This window comes from Crotalus tigris, unplaced genomic scaffold, assembly GCF_016545835.1.
Source record: "Crotalus tigris isolate CLP2741 ecotype Arizona unplaced genomic scaffold, ASM1654583v1 scf7180000019328.220996217465:2438092, whole genome shotgun sequence".
Taxonomy (NCBI): Eukaryota; Metazoa; Chordata; class Lepidosauria; order Squamata; family Viperidae; genus Crotalus; species Crotalus tigris.
In genome coordinates this window covers 2,384,261-2,411,016 of record NW_024097488.1, presented here as the reverse complement: position 1 = coordinate 2,411,016, position 26,756 = coordinate 2,384,261, and the positions used below count along the sequence as shown (strand labels likewise).

Sequence of the window (26,756 nt, the reverse complement as noted above, 5' to 3'; positions counted from 1 at the left end):
ACTCTATATGAGACCAGTCTGCAGAAAATTCAGAAGCTACAATTGGTCCACAATGCTATGGTACATCTGCTAAAAAGTATTAAGGGATTTAACAGGAATACACCAATTCTAGTATTACTGCATTGGTTTGTTGTTGTTAATTGCGAAGTCGTGTCCGACCCATCGCGACCCCATGGACAACGTTCCTCCAGGTCTTCCTGTCCTCTACCATCTTCTGGAGTCCATTTAAATTCACACCTACTGCTTCAGTGACTCCATCCAGCCATCTCATTCTCTGTCGTCCCTTTCTTCTATTGCCCTCAATCTTTCCCACCATTAGGCTCTTCTCCAGTGAATCCTTCCTTCCCATTAGGTGGCCAAAGTACTTGAGTTTCAACTTCAGGATCTGGCCTTCTAAAGAGCAGTCGGGGTTGATCTCTTCTAGGACTGACCGGTTTGAACGCCTTGCAGTCCAAGGGACTCGCAGGAGTCTTCTCCAGCACCATAGTTCAAAGGCCTCAATTCTTTGGCGCTCAGCCTTTCTTATGGTCCAACTTTCACAGCCATACATTGCAACTGGGACAACCATGGCCTGGACTATACGCACTTTTGTTGGCAGGGTGATGTCTCTGCTTTTTAGTATGCTGTCTAGATTTGCCATAGCTTTCCTCCCCAGGAGCAAGCATCTTTTAATTTCTTGGCTGCAGTCCCCATCTGAGGTGATCTTTGAGCCCAGAAAAATAAAATCTGTCACTACCTCCATTTTTCCCCATCTATTTGCCAGGAATTGAGAGGGCCGGATGCCATGATTTTGGTTTTCTTAATGTTGAGTTTCAAGCCAACTTTTGCACTCTCCTTCTTCACCCGCATCAAGAGGCTCTTTAGTTCCTCTTCACTTTCTGCCATTAGAGTGGTATCATCTGCATATCTTAGGTTGTTGATATTTCTCCCGGCAATCTTAATTCCAACTTTTGATTCATCTAGGCCTGCCTTTCTCATGATGTGCTCTGCATATAAGTTAAATAGGCAGGGTGACAGTATACAGCCTTGCCGGACTCCTTTTCCAATTTTGAACCAATCAGTGGTTCCGTGTTCGGTTCTCACTGTTGCTTCTTGACCCACATATAGGTTTCTACAGAGACAAATGAGATGGTCTGGTACTCCCATCTCTTTAAGGACTTGCCACAATTTGTTGTGATCCACACAATCAAAGGCTTTTGCATAGTCAATGAAGCAGAAGTAGATGTTTTTCTGGAACTCCCTAGCTTTCTCCATGATCCAGCGTATGTTGGCAATTTGATCTATAGTTCCTCTGCCTCTTCGAAATCCTGCCTGTACTTCTGGTAGTTCTCGATCCACATACTGCTGGAGTCTAGCTTGTAGGATTTTAAGCATAACTTTACTAGCATGTGAAATGAGTGCAATGGTGCGATAGTTTGAACATTCTTTGGCATTGCCTTTCTTTGGAATTGGAATGTAAACTGACCTTTTCCAATCCCGTGGCCACTGTTGAGTTTTCAAATTTGCTGGCAAATTGAGTGTAGCACTTTTACTGCATCTTCTTTTAAGATTTTGAATAGCTCAGCTGGAATACTGTCACCTCCACTAGCTTTGTTGTTGCTCAGATTTTCTAAGGCCCATTTCACTTCACATTCTAGGATGTCTGGTTCGAGGTCAAGGACCATCTCATTGTGGTTATCTGGGATGTTAAGCTCATTCTTGTATAGTTCTTCTGTGTAGTTTTGCCATCTCTTCTTAATCTCTTCTGCCTCTGTTAGGTCTCTGCCATTTTGGTCCATTATCATGCCCATCTTTGCATGAAACGTTCCCTTCATATCTCCAATTTTCTTGAAGAGATCTCTGGTCCTCCCTATTCTGTTGTTTTCTTCTATTTCTTTGCACTGTTCATTTAAGAAGGCATTCTTATCTCTTCTAGCTACTCTCTGGAATTCTGCATTCAATTTGGTGTATCTTTCTCTTTCTCCTTTGCCTTTTGCTTCCCTTCTTTCCTCCGCTATTTGCAAAGCTTCCTCAGACAGCCATTTTGCTTTCTTGCATTTCTTTTTCTTTGGGATGGTTTTAGTTGCTACCTCTTGTACAATGTTGCGAACTTCCATCCATAGTTCTTCAGGCACTCTGTCTATCAGATCTAATTCCTTAAATCTATTTGTCACCTCTACTGTATATTCATCAGGAATATGATTTAGTTCATACCTGAGTGGCCTAGTGCTTTCCCTACTTTTTTCAATTTAAGCCTAAATTTTGCAACGAGAAGCTCATGATCTGAGCCACAGTCAGCTCCTGGTCTTGTTTTTACTGACTGTATAGAGCTTCTCCATCTTTGGCTGCAGAGCACATAGTCAATCTGATTTCTATGTTGACCGTCTGGTGATGTCAATGTGTAGAGCCATCTCTTGGGTTGTTGGAAAAGAGTGTTTGTTATGACCATCGTATTCTCTTGACAAAATTCTATCAGCCTGTGCCCTGCTTCATTTTGTACTCCAAGTCCAAACTTGCCCGTTATTCCGGTTATCTTTTGGCTTCCTACCTTAGCATTCCAATCCCCCATGATGATAAGGACATCATTTTTGGTGTTAATTCTATAAGGTGCTGTAGGGCTTCATAGAACCGGTCACTTTCATCCTCTTCAGCACCAGTGGTTGGTGCATAGATTTGGACTACTGTGATATTGAATGGTTTGCCTTGGATTCGAATAGAGATCATTCTGTCATTTTGAGGATTGTATCCCAGTATTGCTTTTCCTATTCTTTTATTGACTATGAAGGCTACTCCATTTCTTCTGAGGGATTCTTGCCCACAGTAGTATACCTGATGGTCATCTGAGTTAAATTCACCCATTCCTGTCCATTTTAGTTCGATGATTCCTAAGATGTCGATGTTCAGTCTTGTCATCTCTTTTTTGACTACGTCTAGCTTGCCTTGATTCATGGATCTTACATTCCAGGTTCCTATGGAGAAAAAATCTTTACAGCATCGGACTTTCCTTTCACCACCAGATATATCCACAGCTGAGCGTCCTTTCAGCTTTGGCCCAGTCGCTCCATTCTTTCTGGCGCTACTAGTACTAGCCCTCTGCTCTTCCCCAGTAGCATATTGGACACCTTCCGACCTGAGGGGCTCATCTTCCAGCGTCATATCTTTTTTCCTTTTAGTATTGTCCATGGGGTTTTCATGGCAAAGATACTGGAGTGGTTTGCCATTTCCTTCTCCAGTGGATCACATTTTGTCAGAACTCTCTGCTATAACCTGTCCGTCTTGGGTGGCCCTGCACGGCATAGCTTATAGCTTCATTGAGTTACGCAAGCCCCTTCGCCACGACAAGGCAGTAATCCATAAAGGGGACTGCATTGGTTACCAGTTTGCTTCTGCATTCAACAAAGCCCTACATGGCTTGGCCACTGAGTACTTAGAGGATTATCTTCCCCCAAAGACCTGTCCCATGCATGTTTTCAGGAGGAGATGCTAAGAGTCTCTTTCCCATATGATATGAAGATATTGGTGTGTGTGTGTGTGTGTGTGTGTGTGTGTGTGTGTGTGTGTGAACATCCTTTTGGTGGCTGCCCCCATAATTTGGACTACCTTGACTTCTAATGTCTATGGAGCTCCTAAGTTTGCAGCCCATAAGAAGGCATTTAAGACCTTTCTATTTTTCAGCATACTTGGGTCAGAATCATGATAGGATGCTTTTAGTTTATTATTTGTAGCTATTATTTATTGTTTGTAAACTGTCTTTGGTTTTGTGAATTAGGTGAGTTCATACATTTTTACATGAATAAAGATAGAAAAAACAGCATGGGGGAAAAAGCATCCAGAACTGATGGAACAGGACTTTTTGAGTAGGATAGAGAGAGACCAAGCTGAACATCCAAAAGTGCTGTTTTGTTGAGCACTCATTAGTTATTATTTTTATGTATTTTAGCCATTATACGTAATATATAATCTTAAGTCAAGGTGACTGGTTGCCCATATACCCTGCCTGTTTTAATTCTGCCAGCAATACAAAAAATAAGATAGGTTAGACAGAATAATTAGCTCAACATCACCTATTTATTTTGATAGCTGAACAGATCAATGCAGTTGTCATACCTTAAATTCCAATATTCAAATACATTCACTGTTTCACCATTTATAGCTTTGTGTGGCTTATCATGATCAGATATATTTAGGTCCTAATCGAAATGGAATCATTCATGCTCATTTCATTTTAGGTTTTTCTGGATGTCTTTCCAGATTTCAGATCTGAAACAAACCCTTGAGACAATTTTTTTTCATACATGGTGTGTATGGAAAAAAAAAAAGTAGCATATTCCAGTTAGCACTGAAGCTGAAGAATAGTTAAATTCACAACAGAGACACTGACCAGTATTACTATTTTTGGAGGACTTCGGTTGTGGTCTCTTTGATCAGCACTTTTTAATTAACATTCATTCTTCTTTCTGCAACGAGGAAACCCAAAGTGGTGACAACATAGGCCTCGCCAAATAATATACTGCACCTATCATCCAGTTTATATACAGTATGTATTTTGGCACACTTTGAAATCTGGTTTCCCTTTTAAAAGTTGTTCCCAAACTTGTTGAGCAGTTTCCTTCTCGGTTGATCTAAATCTTTCCTCTAAATTCTTGAGTGTACCAAACAATTAGTTAAATTTTGCTAGAGATTTTAGTTCTTAGGCTTGGCTCTTAGGCTTCCCATTAAAAAAAAGAGGCTTCTTTTTTTCTCCACGATCTCTGCTACTTGAATTATAGTCATCAGTGTTGTCTAATATCTGAGCAATTAGAAAAGGAACAATTGTGAATGTGATGCATCAAATCAATGAAATTATACACTCCCAGAAGCTAATCAAAATCCTTTTTAATGTCCATTTGATTTGCATTAGTTAAATACAAATACTTCTTCTCTTCTACCTGCTTTGATGTACTTGTCATCCAGGGATAGGTCATACGATTAAGTATATTGATTTTGTCTACCCAGAATTAACTTATATTGTACTAAAGTTCTCCATAGAAAAATTTCCTTTGGCTTCCTTAAAATCACCTTAAAGTTTCCATATTAATTATTATTCTCTGGAACTGGGGCACCAGTTGATGATGAAATAAATGTTCAAATGGGAAAGAATACACATGACCCTGCATTCTGAGTGCTATTCTATATACAGTATGTCCTTTTCAGTAATAATCATATGATTCATCACTCTCCCAGTCATCATTTGATCCCAGGTTGGTCCCTTTGAGTAGAGCCAATGAAGTTGAATTCAGTTGATCTGCAAATATAGGACACAAAGCATACGGTTACCATCTGAAATGAGTTACTGTCCTTCTTTATCTACTGCTAAGAATAGTTGACTAAAATAATTACATTTCCAAAAAATAATGTATAATAAATCATTTTAACTGGATAATGGGTGCTGTCTGTGAATTTTACAATCTATCAGCATAGTTGTAACTGTTAAACAATTTGTCAGGTAATTAGCATATTGACTGCAGATGTTTCAGATAATTTGCAGTGACCACGCTAGCAGAATCTGATAGCAGCTGAACTCCAAAACATCTGGAGGAAGTCATCTATCCTTTTGCTAACAATGGGACAAAGGCTACTATTTTGATGGCAATGCCATGCATTTACAAAGTACTGTTTGAAATGCAAAGAAGAAACATAATTCCATTTCTTTACAAAACACTATTTATATTTTTTAATATATCAGCAGCATTTTATGGAGCACAAAAATAAATAATTTACTTGGGAAATTAGAGAAAGATTTCCAAATTTTCAGATTTGGAAAGATATATAAGATAAGAAATAATGGCTAGGTAGACATTAGCAGCTTCCTGAATATACATAGAAGAAACATGTGGGTACTAACCAACTATTGAGACAAATAAGTTGGCTAAAGAAATGATTTAAGGCTAGTTTTTACTTACCAGGAGTGAGTACCATAAGGCTGGCAGGAGCTGCCACTTGTCCAACACTGTTCCTTGCATAGCAATGATACCTTCCTTCATCAGTCAACCGCACAGCTTGGATTTGAAGCCAGCTGGTTACCTCATACTTCTGAGGACCTCCCCTAAACTATAGCCAATTAAAATAAGACCATTTAAATCTCTCTCTATAAATATTTCCATTGGATAAAAACCTTTTTAAAAACTTTACTCTGGGATTTATTTATGACTCTCCTGCCATTTTTCTCCATGACTGTAACACAATTTTGACAGGTAGGTTTGCCTGAGAGAAACTAAGCTTAAGTCACCCACTGACTTCCATAGATAAAATGGCTACAACTACTCTGCATTGGCTTTGGTGTAGAAGATCTTTACCTTAATAAACACATAATAGAATAATTACAGTAAATATCAGATGGTGTCAATTTTCAAACAACTTAAAACTTCACTATGCAAAATCATATTGATTCATTTACCCACAGTCAGTAGAAAATATAGGGATATCTTCTATCTTGGATTTTAAGTTCAATACACTAGAACAGGGGTAGGCAGCCTTGGCTCTTTTATGACTCGTGGACTTCAACTCCCAGAATTCCTGAGCCAGCATGGCTCAGCTTGGAAATTCTCCCTTTCCCCTCAGCATGGCTGGCTCAGGAATTCTGGGAGTTCAAGTCCACGAGTCATAAAAGAGCCAAAGTTGCCTCCCCTGCACTAGAATTGTTCACTACTCTTAACCACTGCCCGTGCATGATAAATCCAAACTCCTCATTTTTTTTCAGAATGTACAGTAATTCATATTCAACATCTTTGACTCATTTCCTTTCTGAGCACTCTAAACATTAAAGCAACCAGGGATACTGTAGAGCAGGTCCAAAACATACTTCCTTTTTAAAAAAAATATTTTATTGATTTTTAACAATTATAATTTTTAGTGCTTAGTAAACAATGTGTTGTCTAGGTTCACATATTTAACATTAACTTCTTCAATATCAATCAGCACAAGCCAGTGTTTTTCCCTTGATCCTTCTTTCTTCCCAGATTGTTTTCATTTTCCCAATACAATGCAAATACAATTCTTGCTATTATTAATACATACAAAATTTAATATAAACATCCTCATCATATTTTCTAGTATTATACAAATAACAATATCAGTTTATAACCTCTTTTCTAACCAATTTATATTTCAAATGTATTTGCAATTAAAATCTCCTTATTAAATCAATATTCTGTTTTTCATATTCTTATTTAAGTTTAATTTCCCATCAATATTCAGAATATCTTTGTCAGTTATAGTTTTCTCAAGATTAGTTACATTTATATAGCTAAGAGTTTCATTTATATAAGCCATCCTCATATTTTCATATTTCCCATATAAAAAAGTGCTATTCTAATTATAAATCATATCTTTCTTATTATAAAAGTCTAATTATATCCAAGGGTTACCCATTCTTTTAATCTTATTCAAACACATGTTTAATCATATAATGTCACCTCTGATAAATCAAATCTTCTGTTTTTTAAGTCTAACTCTAGCTTTCTTCCTTTGCCAAATAGCTTTCCAGACCAAGGCAATTAAATCGTCAAAGAATTTTTCCTCTATTTTTGTGAAAGTTACTTGGAATGAGAAGGACAATTTATGTAAGGTAATTCTGAGGGGGAATTCCACCCATTTATATTCCTTAAGCAACTCCCACTTTCCTTCTCCCTCAGCTTCTCTTTTCATTTTTTGTCTTCCAATTTCTTGCATTTCCCCAAACAGCTCTATAGTCCATTTTTTAAAATCTTCTTTCTTGTCCTCAAGTGTATTTTGCAGACCTAGGAGGTAAAGTATCTTTTCCATTTTCATGGTTATTTATTTATTAATTTATTTATGAGACTTATATACCGCTTTAAGTGCAAGCACTCTCTAAGCGGTGTACACCAGTAAGCAATTTGTCTGTGGCAGTTTGTATTTCCTTTCTTTTATGTCTTCCGGATCAATTTCCTCTGATTCATCTTCTATTTTTGGGGTTGTTTTTCATACTTTGCAGTCATTGTCTGGGAACTTTCTAGTAATAGATTTAAATAAGAAATTTACTCATTTATGTTAACTAAATTGTTTTTAATCTCATCACAATTTCTTCTTGTGTCTTCTTTATGTGAAACAATTGTCTGGTGAATTAATTGTAGCATAGAATATATCTCCTTCTGAAAAGTGTTTGTTTTTTCTTGAGGCATCACTCCTGCAGATCCTTGATAAACCTGGCTGGGGGCTTCAAATGGAGGTGTTGAGTATGTTTTCCCACCACTTTTGGCTGGGTATGAGGCCTCCTTTTTGTTTCCCCCCTCCAGATAGCCTGTCAGAACTGTTGTGATCTCCAAATACAAGTCTTATCTAATATCACCAATCCTGATAACAATAGATAAAAGTTTCATCTAGTTTTTATATATAGCCTTTATAATCCAATAGGTTCCAAGATATGAGTCCAGCACTAAAAGCAATGTTTTGTAATAGTCCTTCTGCTCCGGCGTCCAAAAATTATCAGTCAGGCCAGGTTGCAATCCATAGTATTCAAAGTGTTCAAAATATTCAACAACCCTAAAAACAATCCAAAGCTCTCTCCCAGCCTAACGTAGCCAAAAATCAAATTTTTCTTTTTCTTCAAATAGTTCTTGAGATTAAAAGTCATAGATCAGTAGGTATTTATAGTCCACGAAGGTCAGGGTGATAAGTATGTCAAAATATTTTGCTCTGTTGCCAGCTGTTCTCTGTTAAGCTAGGAGTCACCAAGCAGCCAAGAAGCAAGGTTATTTTCTGTTTCTAAGCTTCTTACCAGGTCAGCATCAGTCCTTTCAGTTGTAGTGCTATTCTCTAATCCAGGGGTATCAAACTCAATTTCATTGAGGGCTGCATCAGCATTGCAGTTGCCCTGGGGGGGCTGGGTGGGTGTGGCCAGAGTGGGTGCAGCCTACTGGATGGTTGTTGATGGAGTGGGTGTGGCCTACTGGGTGGGTGTGGTCAGTTCTACATCATTCGCATCAAGGGTGCCTATGGGGGCCTGGGCAGGAGTGGGACAGATCTGAGGGTCTCTGGCAGAAGGGGATGGGAATGGGGCAAGTGCCAAGGCATGATCCACTGGGGCAAGTGCCAAGATGGCCACCACAAAATTGTACATTGGCCCCCAGCTGGCCTGAGCCAATGCAGCAGGGGCCATTCCCTCACTGTTTCCAGGATGGCTTCGCCGGCCACATGAAACCACTTTGCGGGCCGCATCTGGCCCCTGGGCCTTGTGTTTGACATGTCTGCTCTAATCCATCACTTGATGTCATTCTATATCCATTTTCCACTCTCAAAACAGAAGGTTGATTTCTTATATTTCACCCTAATATTTTTTCAAAGAGAAAATTTTGACAGTTATTTCAGTTTTCAAATTTGTCAAAGCTGTAGCTTTATATTGTTTCCACTTCAGTATTATATATTTCTGTCCCCCATAAAAAAAATTTAAATGCCACTTCAATTTCTCTGGAAGGGTGGGGCTACAGTCCCCTTCCTTCTCACATTCGGAGGTTTTTGGCTTCTTGGGAGCCTTTTCCAGGAAATTCAGTTAAAAATAGTAAAGAAAGGATCAATATTCTCACCCAATTCCAAACACGCTGTTTACGAACTGCTAATTAGTGCTTTGTTTCTTCAGCTGTCAGTAGCTGGAGGCTGGCCACAAAGCTGCAACCAGTATTTCCCCTGCTGGTTTGGAGGGCTTTCCTCAGATCAAACGGAAAGATTGCTGTCTCTCCATGATCAATGAGGCACCCCTCCTTATTCATCGCCTCTTGGGGCAACTTTAGGCCCTTTTAGGGCCCCCAGGAGGGCAAAATCAGGTGCGGAAGGCAAAGCTCTGCCTTCCTGCATCCATATAGCTATAATATCATCAAAACATACAGAAATTAAAAACAATCTTTACTATACATCTTCTGAGGGATCCAGTATATTTAAAAAGTATTTTGCTGAATTAACTCCATTTGGCTTAGGATCTGGATATTTGTGAAACCCCCTACTCTGGGTTGAATTTGCTCAACTGATGAGATCACAAGCAAAGGCTTGCTGAGAATCCCTCCACCAATGCAGAAACCACTTTGTCAAAAGTTTTCAGTGATAGCCCCCTCTTCTAGAACAGCCTACATCAGATATTAGGCCACTCCCTCTTCATTAGCTATGAAGATATTTCAAGACTCTCCTTCTGAAGCAGTTTGATGAAAGAATGTCCAATTTGCAGATCCTCTGGGCTGGATGTTATGAGCTGTATTGTGTTTCTTTCTATTGCTTTTATCCTACTTTGTATTTGGTTGTTATAAACCACTCAGAGTTTCTGAACTGGAGTGACACATACGTGCCAAAAGACAAAGTAATAAATACAAATTACTTGCAAGTTTCCCATATCTAAATTCATATAACTTCAATTTTGAATTTAAACATAATTTAACTTTAAAATAAATTAAATGTTTTCCTTTACTTTTCCCATGCTTTATTTTTTTGGTTCATCTTCTTTTGTTTCTTTGTAACATTATGCTTGTTTATGTTATTCTTTTGTTACACATGAAAAAGGAATCATGTATCTGTGAATTTTCACAGAAAGCTATATAATCCACATGTAACATAAATAGTTCATTGCTTAATATTCTAAAATATAACTCATCCAGGTCATGGTTGTCCCAAAGGTCCTTTTTTCCACGAGATAACTGGACTTTCTTGTTTTCTTTCTTTTCACTTCTCATCCAAGAAGCTTCTTCAGCTCTGACTGGATGGTGGGGAATCACAGGAATTATATTCCTTGCAGACAATGATATAAATTCTGCATTCCCTACCATTCAGTCAGAGCTGAAGAAGCTTCTTGGATGAGAAGCAAAACATCTTCAAAAAAGAAAAACAAGAAAGTCCAGTTGCCTCCTGAAAAAAGCACCTTTGGGATAACTCATCTAGGTTTAAGTGTTGGCTTCATCACAGCTCCCTGAATCATATTGTTTTACACAATCACATCTACTCATTTGTGCAAATGCATGCTTTTAATCAGTATATCTCAAAAAAAAAAAAAAAATACATTTGGCATTTTTCTGAGTTCAAAAAGCTGCAAACCTAGAATATCAAACATGTGATCAGTCTTTTGGCAGGACAATGATGCTGAGCATTTTATCTGAGAAAGTCTCCATCATCATACTACACAGTATTTTGAAAATTTGTATAGCCACCTAACTCTATGTAGTATACATCAAATAAAAATTCCCAATCATATTGCAAATAAAAAAACACCTTATATCAACAAAAGAAATGAAATTGATTACCAACACATCAGATAACATATTACACCTATCATACATACTCCACCTCCCAGAAGATGGATTCATCTATCATTTTAGATTAACCTTGGAGTAAAAGCCACGTTTTTAAAGTTTTCCTCCAAGCTAAGTGATTTGGGACCATCTGAATCTCAGAGGCAGATTGGTATGAAGGGCGAGCACTACAATAGAAAAATACGTTTAACTATTAAATTCATGGTCATATATTTAACACTGACTTTGAAATTTGTCTTCTTACAGTTTTCAGCCCTTTCTCTTTTTGTATTCCCACTAGTTAGGGAAAACAGCTCATCCCATCACTATATATATTTGGAAAGTGCTGGATTCCATCCTATTTTTGACTCTTTCTTTAGCCTGATTCCAAAGCACATTGTGGGTGTGTGATTACACATACAGTACATAATGCATATGGAACTTAATTTTTCAAAGAAGCATGCATTTAATTCTATTTGCACATAACATGCATATGTATTTTGCACTTGAGCATGTGCTAGACATTTCAGACTGATGTAAAATACCAATCTATGTTGCTGTTCTTTCCATAGTGGAAAATAATCTAAATTATTTACAGATGGAACTAGCAGCAGTATACGTTCTCTTTCTTCTTTTAAAACCTAAATGAGAAAGTGTGGAAGTTGCCCACATACTGTCTTCATTCTTAGTCTTCTCTGTAAACAGGATACATGGAATCCATGTCTGTGTGTGAATGCCTATATCCAGATTTTTCCTTTCACTGTCAGGTCAGAGCAATGAACTGCACCCAAAAACAAGGATGTTGCATAATCAATTGACAGATTAAAAAAACTGCCTTGGAATAGCCATTTAATTATCTAATAGCACTGCAAAATTGAAACAGATTCTAAAATGTGTGATGTTTTGGCAGGGGCTGGACCAGAGGAGGAATCGTGAAATCATGCCATGACAGCTTTTTCATTTGAGTTTCTTCCTTATAGAGGGTGGATTCTACTATCAGTTTCCATTGTAGTGTCTCTTTACTATGATCTGATAAATTCTTTCTCATCAGCTGAAGTGCCTCCTTATTGCTCCAATCTTCACTTTTTCCTCAAGAAGTACACAAGTTTGGACCTTCTCTGAATATAGGTTACGATTCTCTCAAATAGGTACACAAAAATACCACACGCACTCCAGGTTATAACTACAGGTTTCTATCCACTCATCTTTGCCAGGGTGTTGGGGGGGGAGTCAGCACTAGAAGAAAGGCTTGTATTTTCACCTTTTTCCGGTTCTCATGTTACCTTAACTACAAATTTTCAGCTTCCAGAGAAAATTTATTAAAAACTCTTCTGCCAAACTCTGCCAGCAAACTCCTGTTAGCAAAAGTCAAACTCTTTGACTTGCTGAATGAGTCAGATTTAACATTTATACATGAATCAATAAAATAGCATGATCAGCCTTTTTTCATTGCAGCTATACAAAAACTGGCTATTATGTGGCTAATAAGATATTTCATCTCATAAAGTAACAGCCTGACATAAAACCCAACCATTCTGCTTCAGTATTGGCATGGCATATTCCATGGCATATTTTTTATGGAGATCCCTATAAAAGATGCTAGTATGTTGCATTGTTTTAGTCTCCAGTTCAAATGGACACATGCACTCAACTAAAGGGATTTTAGAATATCTGCCTTACAGAAACACAGGAGAGAGAACGTTGATCAGCATCCAACATTTTAATTACTTCACCACTGTTAGCAAAACAATCTTTACCCTCACATAACAGCTCCAAGTCACACTGTCCCTTGACATAGCTCATACATCTTTACCTTCTCCAACTATCTGTTGGATTAACATCTCTAAGTGAGGAAACTTCGTATGAACAATTGCAAGTGTGAAGATTTATATACATGCAAGAAAAGCAATTATGCAAAAAAAAAATTGCATGAGGACAATGATAAATACATAATGATAGGGTGGAACTATTTGTATGTGAAAGTCAAATCTTTTGTAAAGCTTGGAGGGCACATATGCCTGTACAATCATTCTTTTTCCTACACTTCACTTAAGATAAATGTATGTAAGATAACATTCTTAAAATCTCACTGTCTAAAAAAGGGTCTCCAAATCCCATACTGCATACAAATTAAACAGTGCATTAGGACCTTGGTAATCTTGCTTAATATCTATTCTTCCACTGATGCAACATATTCTCTAGCATTACATCCAGACTATTTTTAATTAACTCATAACAGCAGACATTCTCTCTGGAGATTTCCCCATTGGTTTTGCTTTTTCTTGTAGGAAAGCAATTCCTGGTTCCAGTTTAATTTGTCTGGTTGTATTTTCCACATCTGTTTTCTTGGACCACTGTGACTATATTTATGCCAAAGGGGTAGTTGAAGTTTGATGCAACAATGCTAGAAATAAAAACACCTCTTATTCTAAATGATAGATGCTATCGCAAATATTATCCTACTGTTTCCCTTGACATAAATAATATGGAACTATCCCAGCCCCCTAACCAGACTGTGACTTGACATATGCTTTTACCCCACCCAAACATTCCATATAATAGTAGAAATTTTAGTTTCCAGAAATGATTCTTAGGATCTTCTCACACACCCTCTAAATGGAAGAGTGTAACACTAAGTACTTTGCAGCCTTTTAAGTTCTGTTTTAGGCTGGCTTCCCAAGCTTGTTAACCTCTGTGAAGATCCATGTTAGGAACATTCAAAGATCACCACAATATTTCCAATTGCTAATACAAATGTGTGCAATTGTACCCAATAAGAGAACAAACAATAAAAATGGAATAGTAATTAAGGCTTGCAGTAAGAAAAACAAAAGAAAAATGGAGACATGTTCATGGGTTAACTGTATTTTTAGCAGCACCAAAAATAAAACAAAGCAAAACAACAACAACAATAAAATCACACAAGGTTATATGAAGAAATCTGCACATGTCACAAACTGGCTGTCATATGTTAAACAAGTTGATCTTTTGTTAAGCAAGCAGAAGTTGTAAATGTATAGCAAGCAATGTATAGGATAGAAGATCTGAAGAATTTGGAGAGCCAATTTGATGTTCTTATTTAGGAGATTCAGGTTCAAGCCCACCCTCAATAATGAAAACTCAGTTGATGACTTGGATCTGTCCCTCTCTCTCAGCCAAACTTCATCCACAGTGTTGTTGTTGGAACAAAAAAAGAAGTCAATACTAAATATGCCATCTTGAGCTTCTAGGGGGAAAGTGGGAATAAAACTAACAAAATAATTAAATACAAATAGTGACACTTTAGGACCATATACAAAGAGTTAAAGGGAAAACCCTATTGCCCATACACACAAATAACCACTATCTGAGAGCACACTAGATTTTCAGGGTTACCTGAACTGAAATGTGAGGGTCATCTCCAGGAAGCAGCATATCCAGACCCTCTTTCCTCCATTCAATAGATGCCATGGGAAATGCAAAGACTTCACAGCCAAAGATTACATCCTGCCCAGTGGTGTTCCAGATATCATAAGGAGGAGATATAATACGGGGTTCTAGGAAAGGCAAAAAAAAAAAAAAAAGATCTGAGAAGCCAAGAATCTCTACATTATTTGTCCATGAAGATATTATCTTTTCTGATCTATTTTAGAGATGATGCTTCCTACAAGTTACATTTAGTACATATTTCAAGAGATCCTTTAATCATATGGTGACTAAATAATTTTCACCTTTTGACAGTAAGCTTATAGTCAAGGCCTGTCTTATTTTTATTTTTTCTGTAACATCTAAACTTTTAATAATGGTATGGGCATGGGACCAGGTTACTTTCAGGACTGTCTCTCCTCACCTGTCTCATGAGGTCCAACAGGAAAGGCTAGTTCTAGGTCCCATCCACTAGGGAAAGTCATCAGGTGGGTCCATAGAGGAATGCCTTTTCTATTGTAATGCTTGCCCTCTGGAACATCCTTCCTCTGTAGATTAGACTTGTCCCTACCCTATAAGTTTTCAAGAAGGCCTTAAAAACCTGGCTTATAACCAACCCTAGGGCTCAAGCTATGTGGTTAAGCCTATTATATTGATGAAGTATGTTGTGGTTTTATTTACTCTCAGCTCCTATATTTGTTTTTTATTATCTTTATGGTATTTTACCTTTTACTTTTTGATCACTGCCTAGACTCATATGTTTGAGATGGATGGTCATATAAATAAAATAAATAAATGAACTATTGCACTAGACTCTCAATTTCCTTTCAGCGGAAACCCTTTTATGATTGAGCTAAATATTGCTGCTTTGCCAGGCCAACAGCAGCTGTTATAAAGGATATATTTGCATCATCATGGCACATCTGTGAACAAGGGCCCTTGGCCCCTAAACGGTGGTCCGGTGCTTTGCCGCAGTCGTTTAAATGAAATGCTTTCTAGGGATGTTGCTGCTGCCTCCTGTTGCTGGGGAAACATGACAGCTTTGTGGCAGCTGCTAATCAGCTTGCTTTATTGTCAAATGCTTGGATTTGACTTAAGCTTTCCAGCTACTCACTTTTCCTCTTATTTTAAGGTTTGATACCTGGGGAGTGACTGTAGCTGGCTGGTAGGTAGAGCACAAGCTTTGAATACAGAATGACTTTTATTCAAGCTCTGGAACCTCCAGAGTTTTGTTCTGTTTTTTACAAAGATCAGTAGCAATGAGATAGATTTTTACCTCAGCATGCCCTGCCAGTTAGATATTAGATGCCAGGCTAGATTAATAATTTATGCTTTGTTAGAAAGCAGCTTCTAATCTACCAGTGTTTTTTTCAATAATATGAGTAGCTTTGTGAGACCACATATTAGACCAAATATTAGAAACTCTTCCAGTGTCACTATCCTGTCTCTCCACATTCTTTTCTGTTTCTCCACAGCCAGCCTAAATTTGTTTTTCATTACCACTATCAGTATGGAATCCTAGTTTATTCTTCTGTTTCAGGATATCTCCTTTCCTTGCAATAAGGAGATCAAATTAGAGACAGTTCCTTCAGCACTTGCAGGTCTAACTCCTGTTTATTACCAGTTTGTAATAGTGTCATCTCAGTATCTCTGGAGAATTTGTACATATTTTTTATCATTGGTAACTTCATATTTGGTGAGAAGAAATGGAATACTAAGCCACAAAGTAACTTAGCTTGTAGCAGTCATTACTGTACAGTTATTACAGAAGAGATTTGTAATATGTAAATGTTGCTTTAGTAGTAGACATCTAGAACAACATCTAGTCTGGTTTGATTGACCAGGTTCTGCTATATTATGAATTCCTGGAACAATATATCAGTGTAGACAAATGTGTATGCCAGGTGATACTTCATATCCCTAATATATGTCTGTTATACATGAAATATCTCTGTCACTTACCTTAACTCTAGCAATTACTTTTATATACAATTACTTGGGTTTGTCTAGCTCTGGAAAGTAATGGTCTGTCATCTTAATGCTGAGGACTATTTTACTTGGGTGAATTCATCAATTGGCATTGATTCCTTATCTTCAATTATTTACCGGTAATTCTTTTTAAAATCTTTATGCTTGCAACACTCCATAGAAACAATAGATACACACTGATTGTGTACTATTAAGAAATATGTTCAGTCCTTGTAGAGAAAGATGGTAGATAAATGGCAGTACATGCAGAAAACCCCTATTCAATCTTTGGTACCAGAGTTAGGACTAGATAGCAGATTTTGGGGGGGGGGAAACACTTCTGAGAACTGCAAAATTACTGAAACCAGGTTGTTTTGACCAATCTCTTTTACCCAATTTGAAACTATCAGATTATTTACTTCACCATACATTTTTCATTTTGAAAATATAAGAGCTTAGAATCATTGCTTCCCATTTATTTTCTTTTCAAAACATTTAAAATAAGTCCTTTCTGGACTCACACAGAAATTGACGAAGAGGAGCCTACAATGGACCTTACCTGATTCACAGGGTCCTTCATGAGCTACAGTGAGATTAGCCTCAGGGTTGGAATTAAACACCTCTTGGAATTTGCAGATCTGAGTATACGTTTTGCCATCAGAGCCACAAAGAGCTTGGTTAGACAGACAAGTGCACTGGGGCTCAGGCACTTCACTATGTTGCAGGTCTTCTGAATCAAGACGGCACTCTAAGTGATCCCCACACTTGCCATAGAAGTGGTTGGTATGGTCCAGGTCACAGATCTGTCCCTCTAGATTTGCACATTCCCAACAACAATCACAGGCATCCAGGACCACTCCAGCCAGGCAACCACGAGGGACAGGGCATTCTTCCAATCTACATTCCACACAACTCTCCCCTTCCTCTAGAAGCCTCTGCCAGCCACGCTGCAAGTAATCAGGACCAATGGGCAGTGCCGAAATAAGTGCATCCCAGCAGAGAAATAGCACAAGAAAGGTGACTTGTAGAGAAGCTAAGGTAGCAGGTTGAGACATTCTCCCTAGCTCACTGGATCTTGGCACCCGTTTGTCAGATTTGCATGTCACCATCCCTAGGGTGATAGAATAGCATTCACTACTTGCTCCTTTTCAAAACCATGAAGTCTTCACTGCCTGCAAAAAAGGGAAGAAATTCAGATGCAGCAATTATCTCACCAGTCAGTTACTGTAAATGAATACTTAAACTGGAACATTCTCAGAACAGTCTTTCCATGCCTCCCATTGATGATCTAAACCCTTATTGTGATTTTTCTGGACCAGGAAGAAAGGCTGACTCTTCTCAATGTAAGAAGCTCTCAAGCAAGTTATACTGCCAAGAAAGTATTCTAGTCTTTAGATCAACCACTGAGGGAGACAGATACACCTCCCATCCAGCTTGTTGCAAAATGACGGTGACACAACAGCAAAAAGCATTGTCATTTATGCCCAAGAGGTATAACAGGTTCTTGAGCAGGGTCACAGGGCTCCAGTTTCATACCAATATCACCATAAGAACAATGAACATAAGACACAGAAGTGTCTGTGATCATTTTGGTTCTTTTATTTATAGTTTTGTTCTACTTTATTTTGTTTAGCTTGTACCATATTAAATTCAAGTTGATAGTAACAGGTCCATAGGTAGAGACTCGAGTGAGGAAATCTAAAGCAGGGCACAGAATCATTGCAGAACTCGTAGGACTTAAACACAGAAGCACACCTACCTATAGGAATATAGTTTTTATTGTATTACTTCTAAGCAAGTTGTTCGGAAAATATAACTAACACGCTTTTATTTATATCTCTTCAAGTAAGTAAAAAGGATTCAAGGTTCATTGTTTAAATGACAGCTGATCAGTGAGGAGCTGTCAAATTCCTATAGCTCCTCTTTATCTGTGGCACTAAATGATTTGAAGGAACCTCATTCAGGTTCAAAACTTATTAGTCAACTTTTTATATTGTAATCACACAACTGGTATGGAGTTGAACATGGTGACTTTTTATAGATCTCCTAATATGGGGTTTTAAAAAGTCAGCTGTATTGTCTTGTATGTCAGAATGAGCAAATAGGTGGCTCTTAGATTTTTTTTTTCTATCAATGAGTTGTGCAAATTCAGTTTAATAGCTTTGCTATTGCTAAACCAGAGGGTGAGACTGTGCCATAAGCAAATGAAAATATGCTTTTCAATCAGCCACCAAAAAGCGATTAAATTTAAAACAATATGTATCCACATATAAATTTGGAAAAATAATATAAAGAACAAATGTCATACACAGGACATGCAATAGAAGGGCTTCTTGAAAGTTTTCAAACTGCACATTAATTGTACCAGCATATTTATATTTTGCAAGTCTTTTTTTCCTGGAACAAAATGCTTCTCTCCTTCAGCATGTTGGATTAATTTGTCCCATTTTTTTAATAGGGCGGGCAGTTTTTCTTTAAAAATTTGGAGTTCTTTAATTTTTTTATTAGGCAATGTGACTGGTACAAGATGTGTGTTCTTAATGGAAAAGCAGTTACTGCTATGATTAGTTGCTCTTTTAATGAAGTACTAAATTGTCTTCAGAGATTTAATATAACTGCCTTTTTTGAAAAGCAGCCTTGCTATTTCCCATTGCCCAATTACATAATATTAAATTACCGAGTTAAGTCATTTAAGGTTAAATGTATAGGCCTGACTTCAAATATACCTTTTCAGGAGTGGAAATATTTTTTCCAAGCATTAGGATAAGTTTAGGATATTGTATAATTTGTTATTCAAGACAACATAAATTCAGTGTTGTCTTTGACAAAATTCTGATATTTCTATGATAATTTTTTGAATATTACCACTCCTAGAATGTCTTTTTCTTGAATATCTCTGGATTTAGTTTATTAGTTTGTGTAAAGGGAACCTGTTTATTATCTACCCTCAGTGTGGGTAACTTACAGATGAATTAAACCAGTGGTTCTCAACCTTTTTAATGCCATGACCCCCAACCGGTCGTAAGTCGAGGACTACTCAACCAGTCGTAAGTCGAGGACTACTCAACTGGTGCAGCACCGTTTGCAGAATGGGACTTTTGGCGGGCTCAGCAGGGCAGAGACAGCCTGGACAATTCCTATTGGCTTTTGAAAGCCAATAGAATTAGACTCTATTCAAGAGAGTCTATTCTATTGGCTTTCAAAAGCCAATAGAATAAAAGGGAGTAGCACAGCTAAGGAAAAGGGGAAAAAAATGGACTGCATTGTTTGGTGACCCCCGTGAAATGGTCGATCGACCCCAAATGGGGTCCCAACCCACAGATGGGGAACCACTGAATTAAACTAAAGCCGCAGAAAAGCATATATAAGAATTTGGGGATGAGATGGAACCAAGCAAACAAACAATAAAAAGGCTTCAAAACTAGTGAAATTGTAAAGCTGTTGGCAACTTCACAGTAAAAATAATACAATGCCATCCAGATGTTGCCCAGAGCATAAGCACTGATACACGTTTAATAAATCTGTCTTTTGGATATTTTAGTCCCAGCCCACTGACTGTACTGTTAGCAACTTGAATTGGCCTCAGAAACAAACTAGTATTCAATACAGCTGGAATTGTATAAGAATAATATGTTCACCATAGGAAATGTTTGTTGAAATATTGTTTCCTTTTTTAACTGAACAGTTTCTCAGCTGAGCACTGTACAAAGACAGCCCCGGTGAGACTCTACTGTATCGTAATAGTTCGAGCTACATGTTATTGCTGTATAACTATAGCCAAGTCTGCCTTCATTCCAACTGGCATGCCAGCCTAAGCTGGGGAGAAATACCCCTGTTGTGGCCTTCTCAACATCCAGGAATGTCAAATTCAGGAAGCCTTCAACCAGCCAGATTAGTTTTTGGAGACAGAGCACCTATATCCAGAACAAGCTGTACATACTTTCCTGGATCAGTCAGTTCCTAAAAGCAAGTAAGTACAGCATCTTACTTGAATCATGTTTCAATTTCTTAACTCTCATCTCATTTATTACTCATTTCACCAATCTATAGCCTCAATTATTTCCCCAAAATTTAATGGAAAGGAAGATAGAGCTGCTTGATTTCCTGTAAATGTCTAGCACACAGGTCGGCAACCTGCGGCTCCGGAGCGGCATGCGGCTCTTTGAGCCTTCCCCTGTGGCTCCCAGCCTCCTCTGCCTTTGCAGAGAGAGACAGAGACAGACAGAGGCAATTGCGCTTCCCTGCTTCTCTCTCTCTCTCTCTCTGGGTGGGTGGGTGTGTGAGAGTGTACTCACAGTATTCTCTGAGGAGCTGAAAAGCTTACCGGGCAGAGCTCCTCCCTTTGCTGCGTCTCTGCAGGAAGCAGCTCCTCCCTTTGCTGCATCTCTGCAGGAAGCAGGAAGGACAGGAGAGAGCTAGCTAGCCCAGCTAGGCTGACTCAGGAATTCTGGGAGTTGAAGTCCATGAGTCATAAAAGAGACAAGGTTGTCTACCCCTGAGCTTGTTGGACAACAGCTTGAAACTTGCCAGGTGAGCAGCAGATAGGAGAGGGGGGGAGAGAGAGAGAGAGGGAGGGAGAGAGAGAGAGGAAAGAGAGAGAGAGAAAGAAAGAGAGTTGGGGAAGAGGAGTGGCAGACCAAGGGCAGATAGAGAGAGAGGGAGGGAGAGAGAGAGACAGAGAGAGAGAGACCCTTTTGACATCTAAAATGAAGATAACACTGCATATATCCTTTTTTTTAACCTCTGTGTGTGTGTATGTATGTGTGTGTGTGTGTATATATATATATATATATACACACACACACACACATATACATACACACACACATACATACACACACACACACACACCTATAATAAAGGTAAAAAAGGATATATGCAGTGTTATCTTCATTTTAGATGTCAAAAGGGTTTTGCGGCTCCCAGTGTTTTGTTTTTGGTGGGAAACGGGTCCAAGTGGCTCTTTGAGTGTTTTGGGTTGCCTACCCCTGGTCTAACAAATGTTGTCAGTGTGCTAATTTTCCAAGATCTTAAATATAAGCGATAGCTACATGAGAGAAATAAGGTCAGAAGAGCTAGAATGCAAGAAACAAATAGCCCATGGGTACGCTTTTGAAGTACAGAGAGAAGCCTAAGGGAGGAAATTCCAAAAACCCAGTCTCCCCTGAACTACTATATAACATGCTCCATATGCTGGAATTATTAGCAGAGCTATTTGGACAGAAAGTGCAAGGAAAAAGACAAGTACAGTATTCAGAAATATTTGAAAGGGAAAGGATACATGTAATAGTTGACAATAAAAGTTGACAAATAATTATAAAATATTCTTGTTACTTCATGGTAAAACATTCCATTTTTATCAGTTGCAGTAACCATAATATTAGTCAGCAAAAATAGTACAAGGGATAGTTAACACATAAAATAAAAATTGACAAATCACACATCAGAGTTGGATACATGTGCAGTTAAGAGTTGTGCTTAGGTCAGCTATTTTACATTATCTAGAAATTTAAGAAGATTGCCCCTAATATTTATTTAATCTTTTTAAAGCATCTCCTACATAGCAATTGAATTAAAGTCTTCCCTCAATGGCCCAGATTATTCTTGAATGATACAAAAAAAAAATTTGAGATACAAATTTTGTTTTGTATTGTTTTTGAAATAATTCTACCAAAATCAATTAGTCTATCTAGTACCTTTTCAGTAGTCTTAATTTTTCAACCCCTAACCCAGTGGTGGCGAACCTATGCACAGGTGCCAGAGGCAGCACTTGGAGCCCTCTCTGTGGGCACACGTGCCGTTGCCCCAGCCTTGCCTCCCCCATGACCCCCTCCTCAGCAGCAGCCCCCCTGGAGGAGAGTCGCCCCTGAGCATGGCCGATGTGGAGCAGCGCAGCCAAGAACATGACAGCCAAGCAGCGTAGACAAAAATCTGGCCTCACGCCTCATCGTGCACAGTTGATGCTGCAGGGCGTGGGCAGAGGGCGTGGCCGCCATGGTGCTGCTGGGCTGCCTGGGCAATCTGCAACGGGCCCTGGAGGTGGTGAGTAACCCTGAGGGCAGGCGGGGTGGGGGCGGGGCAGGCGGTGGAGCGGGGGTAGGGCCAGTTTTGGGGCACTCGGTCTCTAAAAGGTTCGCCATCACTGCCCTAACCTTTTCAATTTAAAATTAAATTTTGTCAGTTTTAAGCACCGTCTGCATGTCTCTTTTTCTCACTGATCACAAAACATATTTCCATAACAAGGATGTCAGTCTAGAGTAGAACATTGTTTTTCAAACTTGGCAACTTTAAGATGTGTGGACTTCAACTATTGGAATCCCCGCTCAGCATACAGTAAATGCTCCTTGTGCACATCAACCCACTGCCCTAACCAATAGGTTTAATTACAGGGACCAGGAAACCATCCGTGAAGAATCCAGAAAAGGTACATAAGCATTGCTGCAATTTCTGAAGAAACAATCATGAAAAATGAAGTTTTCCTGTCAAGGTCTCCTGTAAATTAAGGAGAAAGATTTCTTTTCTTGTTTTGTAAATAATAATAATAATAGTAGTAGTAGTAGTAGTAGTAGTAGTAGTAGTAGTAGTAGTAGTAAAGTTGGAAGGGACCTTGGAGGTCATTTAATCCAACCTCCTGCTCAGGCAGGAAACCCTATACCCATGGTGGCGAACCTATGGCACGCATGCCACAGGTGGCACGCAGAGCCCTCTCTGTGGGTACACATGCTGTCGCCCCAGTCCTAGGCCTTCAGCTGAGTTTTATAGAACCTTTAAGCTTTAGCCCTCCGCTGCCATGTGCAAAAAAAAAAAAGGTTCAATCAATCAATCAATTTCTCGCAGGGAAAAAAAAGATCTCGCAAAGTTGCAATTGATTGAACGTTTTAATCCCACCCAGTCTGCCATTACCGCCACAGCCACGCCCACCCAATGGGCCATGCCCACCCGGCACTCGATGATGTATAAGTGGGTTTTGGGTTGCAGTTTGGGCACTTGGTCTGTAAATGGTTCGCCATCACTGCCCTATACCATTTCGGACAAATGGCTGTCCAGTCTCTTCTTAAAAACTTCCAATGTTGGGGCATTCACCACTTCTGGAGGCAGGTTGTTCCACTGGTTAATTGTGCTAACTGTCAGGAAGTTTCTCCTTAGTTCTAGGTTGCTTCTCTCTTTGGTTAGTTTCCACCCATTGCTCCTTGTCCTGCCTTCAGGCGCTTTGGAGAATAGCTTGACTCCTCTTCTTTGTGGCAGCCCCTGAGATATTGGAACACTGCTATCATGTCCCCCCTCGTCTTTCTCTTTGTTAAACTAGACATACCCAATTCCAGCAACCATTCCTTATATGTTTTAGCCTCCATGGCAAGAGTTGGCCCACTGACTGAAAGTGACCTCAAGACCCTTTTCTGTACCCCTCCCCATGCATTCAGAAATCACTCTACCAAGTCTTGACAGCAAACTGTAGAGAAGCATTAGTGTAATTTTCCACTAAGTTATAGATGAAGATAACACAAAATAGTTGTACATTTTCACCTAAGCATAACTCACCTAAAATAAATCCACCCGCAAATTCCAACTTCGCAGAAGTCCTAGATTTGCCTATTTGTTGACATCTTCATGTCAGTGTTTTGCCTAAAGCTCAGCCAATTTGGTAGTTGTGGGGGGGAATGGAAGGAGAGAGACAGACAGACATGCCCAAAGACAGACACACAGATAGAGAGAGAGATTGAATGAGAATCCCAGGTACTCATTGCTGGAATTTGGAATGCTATTTAGAATTAAATCTGATTTAATCCTAACGCTTATCTAAATATTTTCCACACGATTTTAATACTAATTTTCTTGAGAGAACAGTTTATATTCTCCATTGGTAATCAGTAGTTTGCACACTGGAAATATTAGAAATACTTTTTTTATGGAAGCTGTGCTAAGAGTGCTGAAATTTGGGATCTTTGGTTTAGATAAGTTGATATAAAAAATCCTCAAAGACATGCAGTACAATACAATTTATTATAGAACTCTTTAATTGACAAAATTAAATGTTGGTTATATCTCAAGGACTGTATGCAAAGCAAGAACAACACAGAAAAAGGTAATTATTAAGTGGGGGAAGGGGATCATGTTGATTCCTGGCAAATGTCTAGACTAGTCCCCCTGGATTTCTCAGTAAGAATTTCAGAAGTGGTTTGCCACTACTTTTTTCCTAGAGCTGAGGGCAAGAAATAACCCAAGGTCACCCAGTTAGTTTTATGCCTAAAGAATTAACAATCTCCCAGTTTTTAGTCTGATGCTTTTAATTACTACACCAAACTGGTTCTCAGTTAAGCAGGTAGTTATGGACTATTGCTGAAACTAGCCAAGAATGCAAGCTTGTACAATATTTATGTCTGTGCTATTTCTCTGCCATAAAGCTAGAACTGTTAATACCCAGGATTTCCATTCAAGTTTATTGCACAGGAGTCCCTTGTAACAAAGGCTGAAAGGTCAAACAGGGACTAGTCATGCTGGGGAAAATCCAGTGTTAACATTATCCTGATCCACCATTTTTCTCAGCTAGTTCATTCAAGTTCGTAAAGACTGTTTTGCCAGAGACTGCAATAATCACACCTCTTGCATTACATCAGAGAGCTAAGTGTTGTTCTTAAACATCTAGCCCTTGGGTAATGGCAGTGTGTGTCTGATTGTGCTATTTTTATGTCATGGGCAGGCTGCCTGTAAGGAAGTTATCTCTTCCTTTCTCCATTATATTAGCATCACTAATGGTATCCATCACTCTTTTGTCCGGATTTTTAAAAAGTGAATGACATGGAATTACACAAATTCTGAACATTGGGGCTAAATTGGTTTGACAGCCAAGCCTTCACAGAACTGATAGTCACTAGTATTGGTAAACAAGGAACAATATCAGTAATAAGACAGAAACTGACTGATCATGCCATATAATGGACTGTAGTTAACTCCTTAGCATAAAAAAAGAGTTTAAGAAGGTTCTTTTGCCACAGTTAAATCACAGAATGAAGCTAAGTGCAGATCAGAATAAATGGGATACATTTTCTGTATTCCAAACAGACTCTTGATCAAACCTCTTGATCAACATTATTCTCAACCTACTCATTCAAGTTTGATTACAGTAATCCAATTTTTAAAGTCCAGTTATCCATGAAATCACTAGAAAAGGATCTTATACTTTATAGGAACTTCAGAGACTAACAGCTTCACCCCTAAAAAGAACTCTCTGGCATAATCCAGATGTTTATCCCATTTATGCTTAATGGATTCTAAAGATTATTTATCTAATTTAATTGAAAATGTGAAATACTTATTTTTTCAAAAGTTCAAATGCTTCAGAAATGTAAAGAAACATCATTTCAGGAACTCTTAAGGAACTGAGCTGACTAAAGGAACATCAAGGAAAAGTTTCTGGATTTAAAAAGAGATCATTATGTAATTCCCTAGGCATACTTCATTATTATAAGACTTATATCTGACCTAGATAGCTGGAATCTGATCTAGATAAACACAGCAGTTCCAAAATATCCCATAGTTTAAATCTGGCAACAACTCTGCTCTTTAGGCTTTGATGGAAGTTGGAGGCACGTACCTCATGTCAGACAGGGCAAAGCTGATCGTTCATTCGAAATCCACTGCTCGGTTGCTTCCAGTGTTCCAAGTATCTCTTTCAGCTTAAGTTGTGCTGGTGGTGTTCGCCTTTTCCAAAGGATTAGTTTTCTGTTTCACTGCTTAAACAAGGACCAATGATGTCACAATGAAATCTGATCCCCTGGACCCAGAGTTTATGGAACTCCCCCAACATATGCACATCTACAACGATGAAAACTTGCCTGATTAGCCACTAAATTTTCTTGTATGCTGAACAGACAGAAGAAGTAAACCCCAGCAGCAGCCTCTCTCTCAACTCCACTGAGCAACTACAGTTGTAACTAGATACCTTGCTCACTGCTGGTTTTAGAAATAGCCTCTAGGAGAAAAAGAACCCCCAATTTCTATACTATAAAGTGGAACTCAGCATCTCTAAAATATATATATCTTGGGAGATAGGTTTGCCTAAACTGCCAAAGCAAGAACTACCCAGAAATTTCTGATGTGCCTATCCAGATCTATGGGGGGAAAGCTTATATTTATAGAAAT

At 38.6% G+C, this 26,756-nt stretch overlaps 1 protein-coding gene across 3 annotated transcripts; it reads right to left on the bottom strand.

Annotated features, from left to right (window-relative positions):
- Positions 1 to 4,835: 4,835 nt before the first annotated feature.
- On the bottom strand, positions 4,836 to 26,468 carry KAZALD1 (Kazal type serine peptidase inhibitor domain 1). Of its 3 annotated transcripts, XM_039361729.1 has the most exons (6): positions 26,209 to 26,468; positions 24,156 to 24,239; positions 17,176 to 17,788; positions 14,619 to 14,779; positions 5,922 to 6,069; positions 4,836 to 5,263 (listed from the first exon to the last, which is right to left on the bottom strand). In XM_039361729.1, the coding sequence occupies exons 3-6, from the start codon at positions 17,723 to 17,725 to the stop codon at positions 5,169 to 5,171; spliced, it is 954 nt and encodes a 317-aa protein (XP_039217663.1). In that variant the 5' UTR covers positions 17,726 to 17,788; positions 24,156 to 24,239; positions 26,209 to 26,468; the 3' UTR covers positions 4,836 to 5,168. The 3 variants fall into 3 exon arrangements, with proteins under 3 accessions (XP_039217663.1, XP_039217662.1, XP_039217664.1); XM_039361728.1 differs by lacking the exon at positions 24,156 to 24,239 and having other exon boundaries at positions 26,209 to 26,466; XM_039361730.1 differs by lacking the exons at positions 24,156 to 24,239; positions 26,209 to 26,468 and adding an exon at positions 20,912 to 20,930.
- Between the last annotated feature and the right edge of the window lie 288 nt (positions 26,469 to 26,756).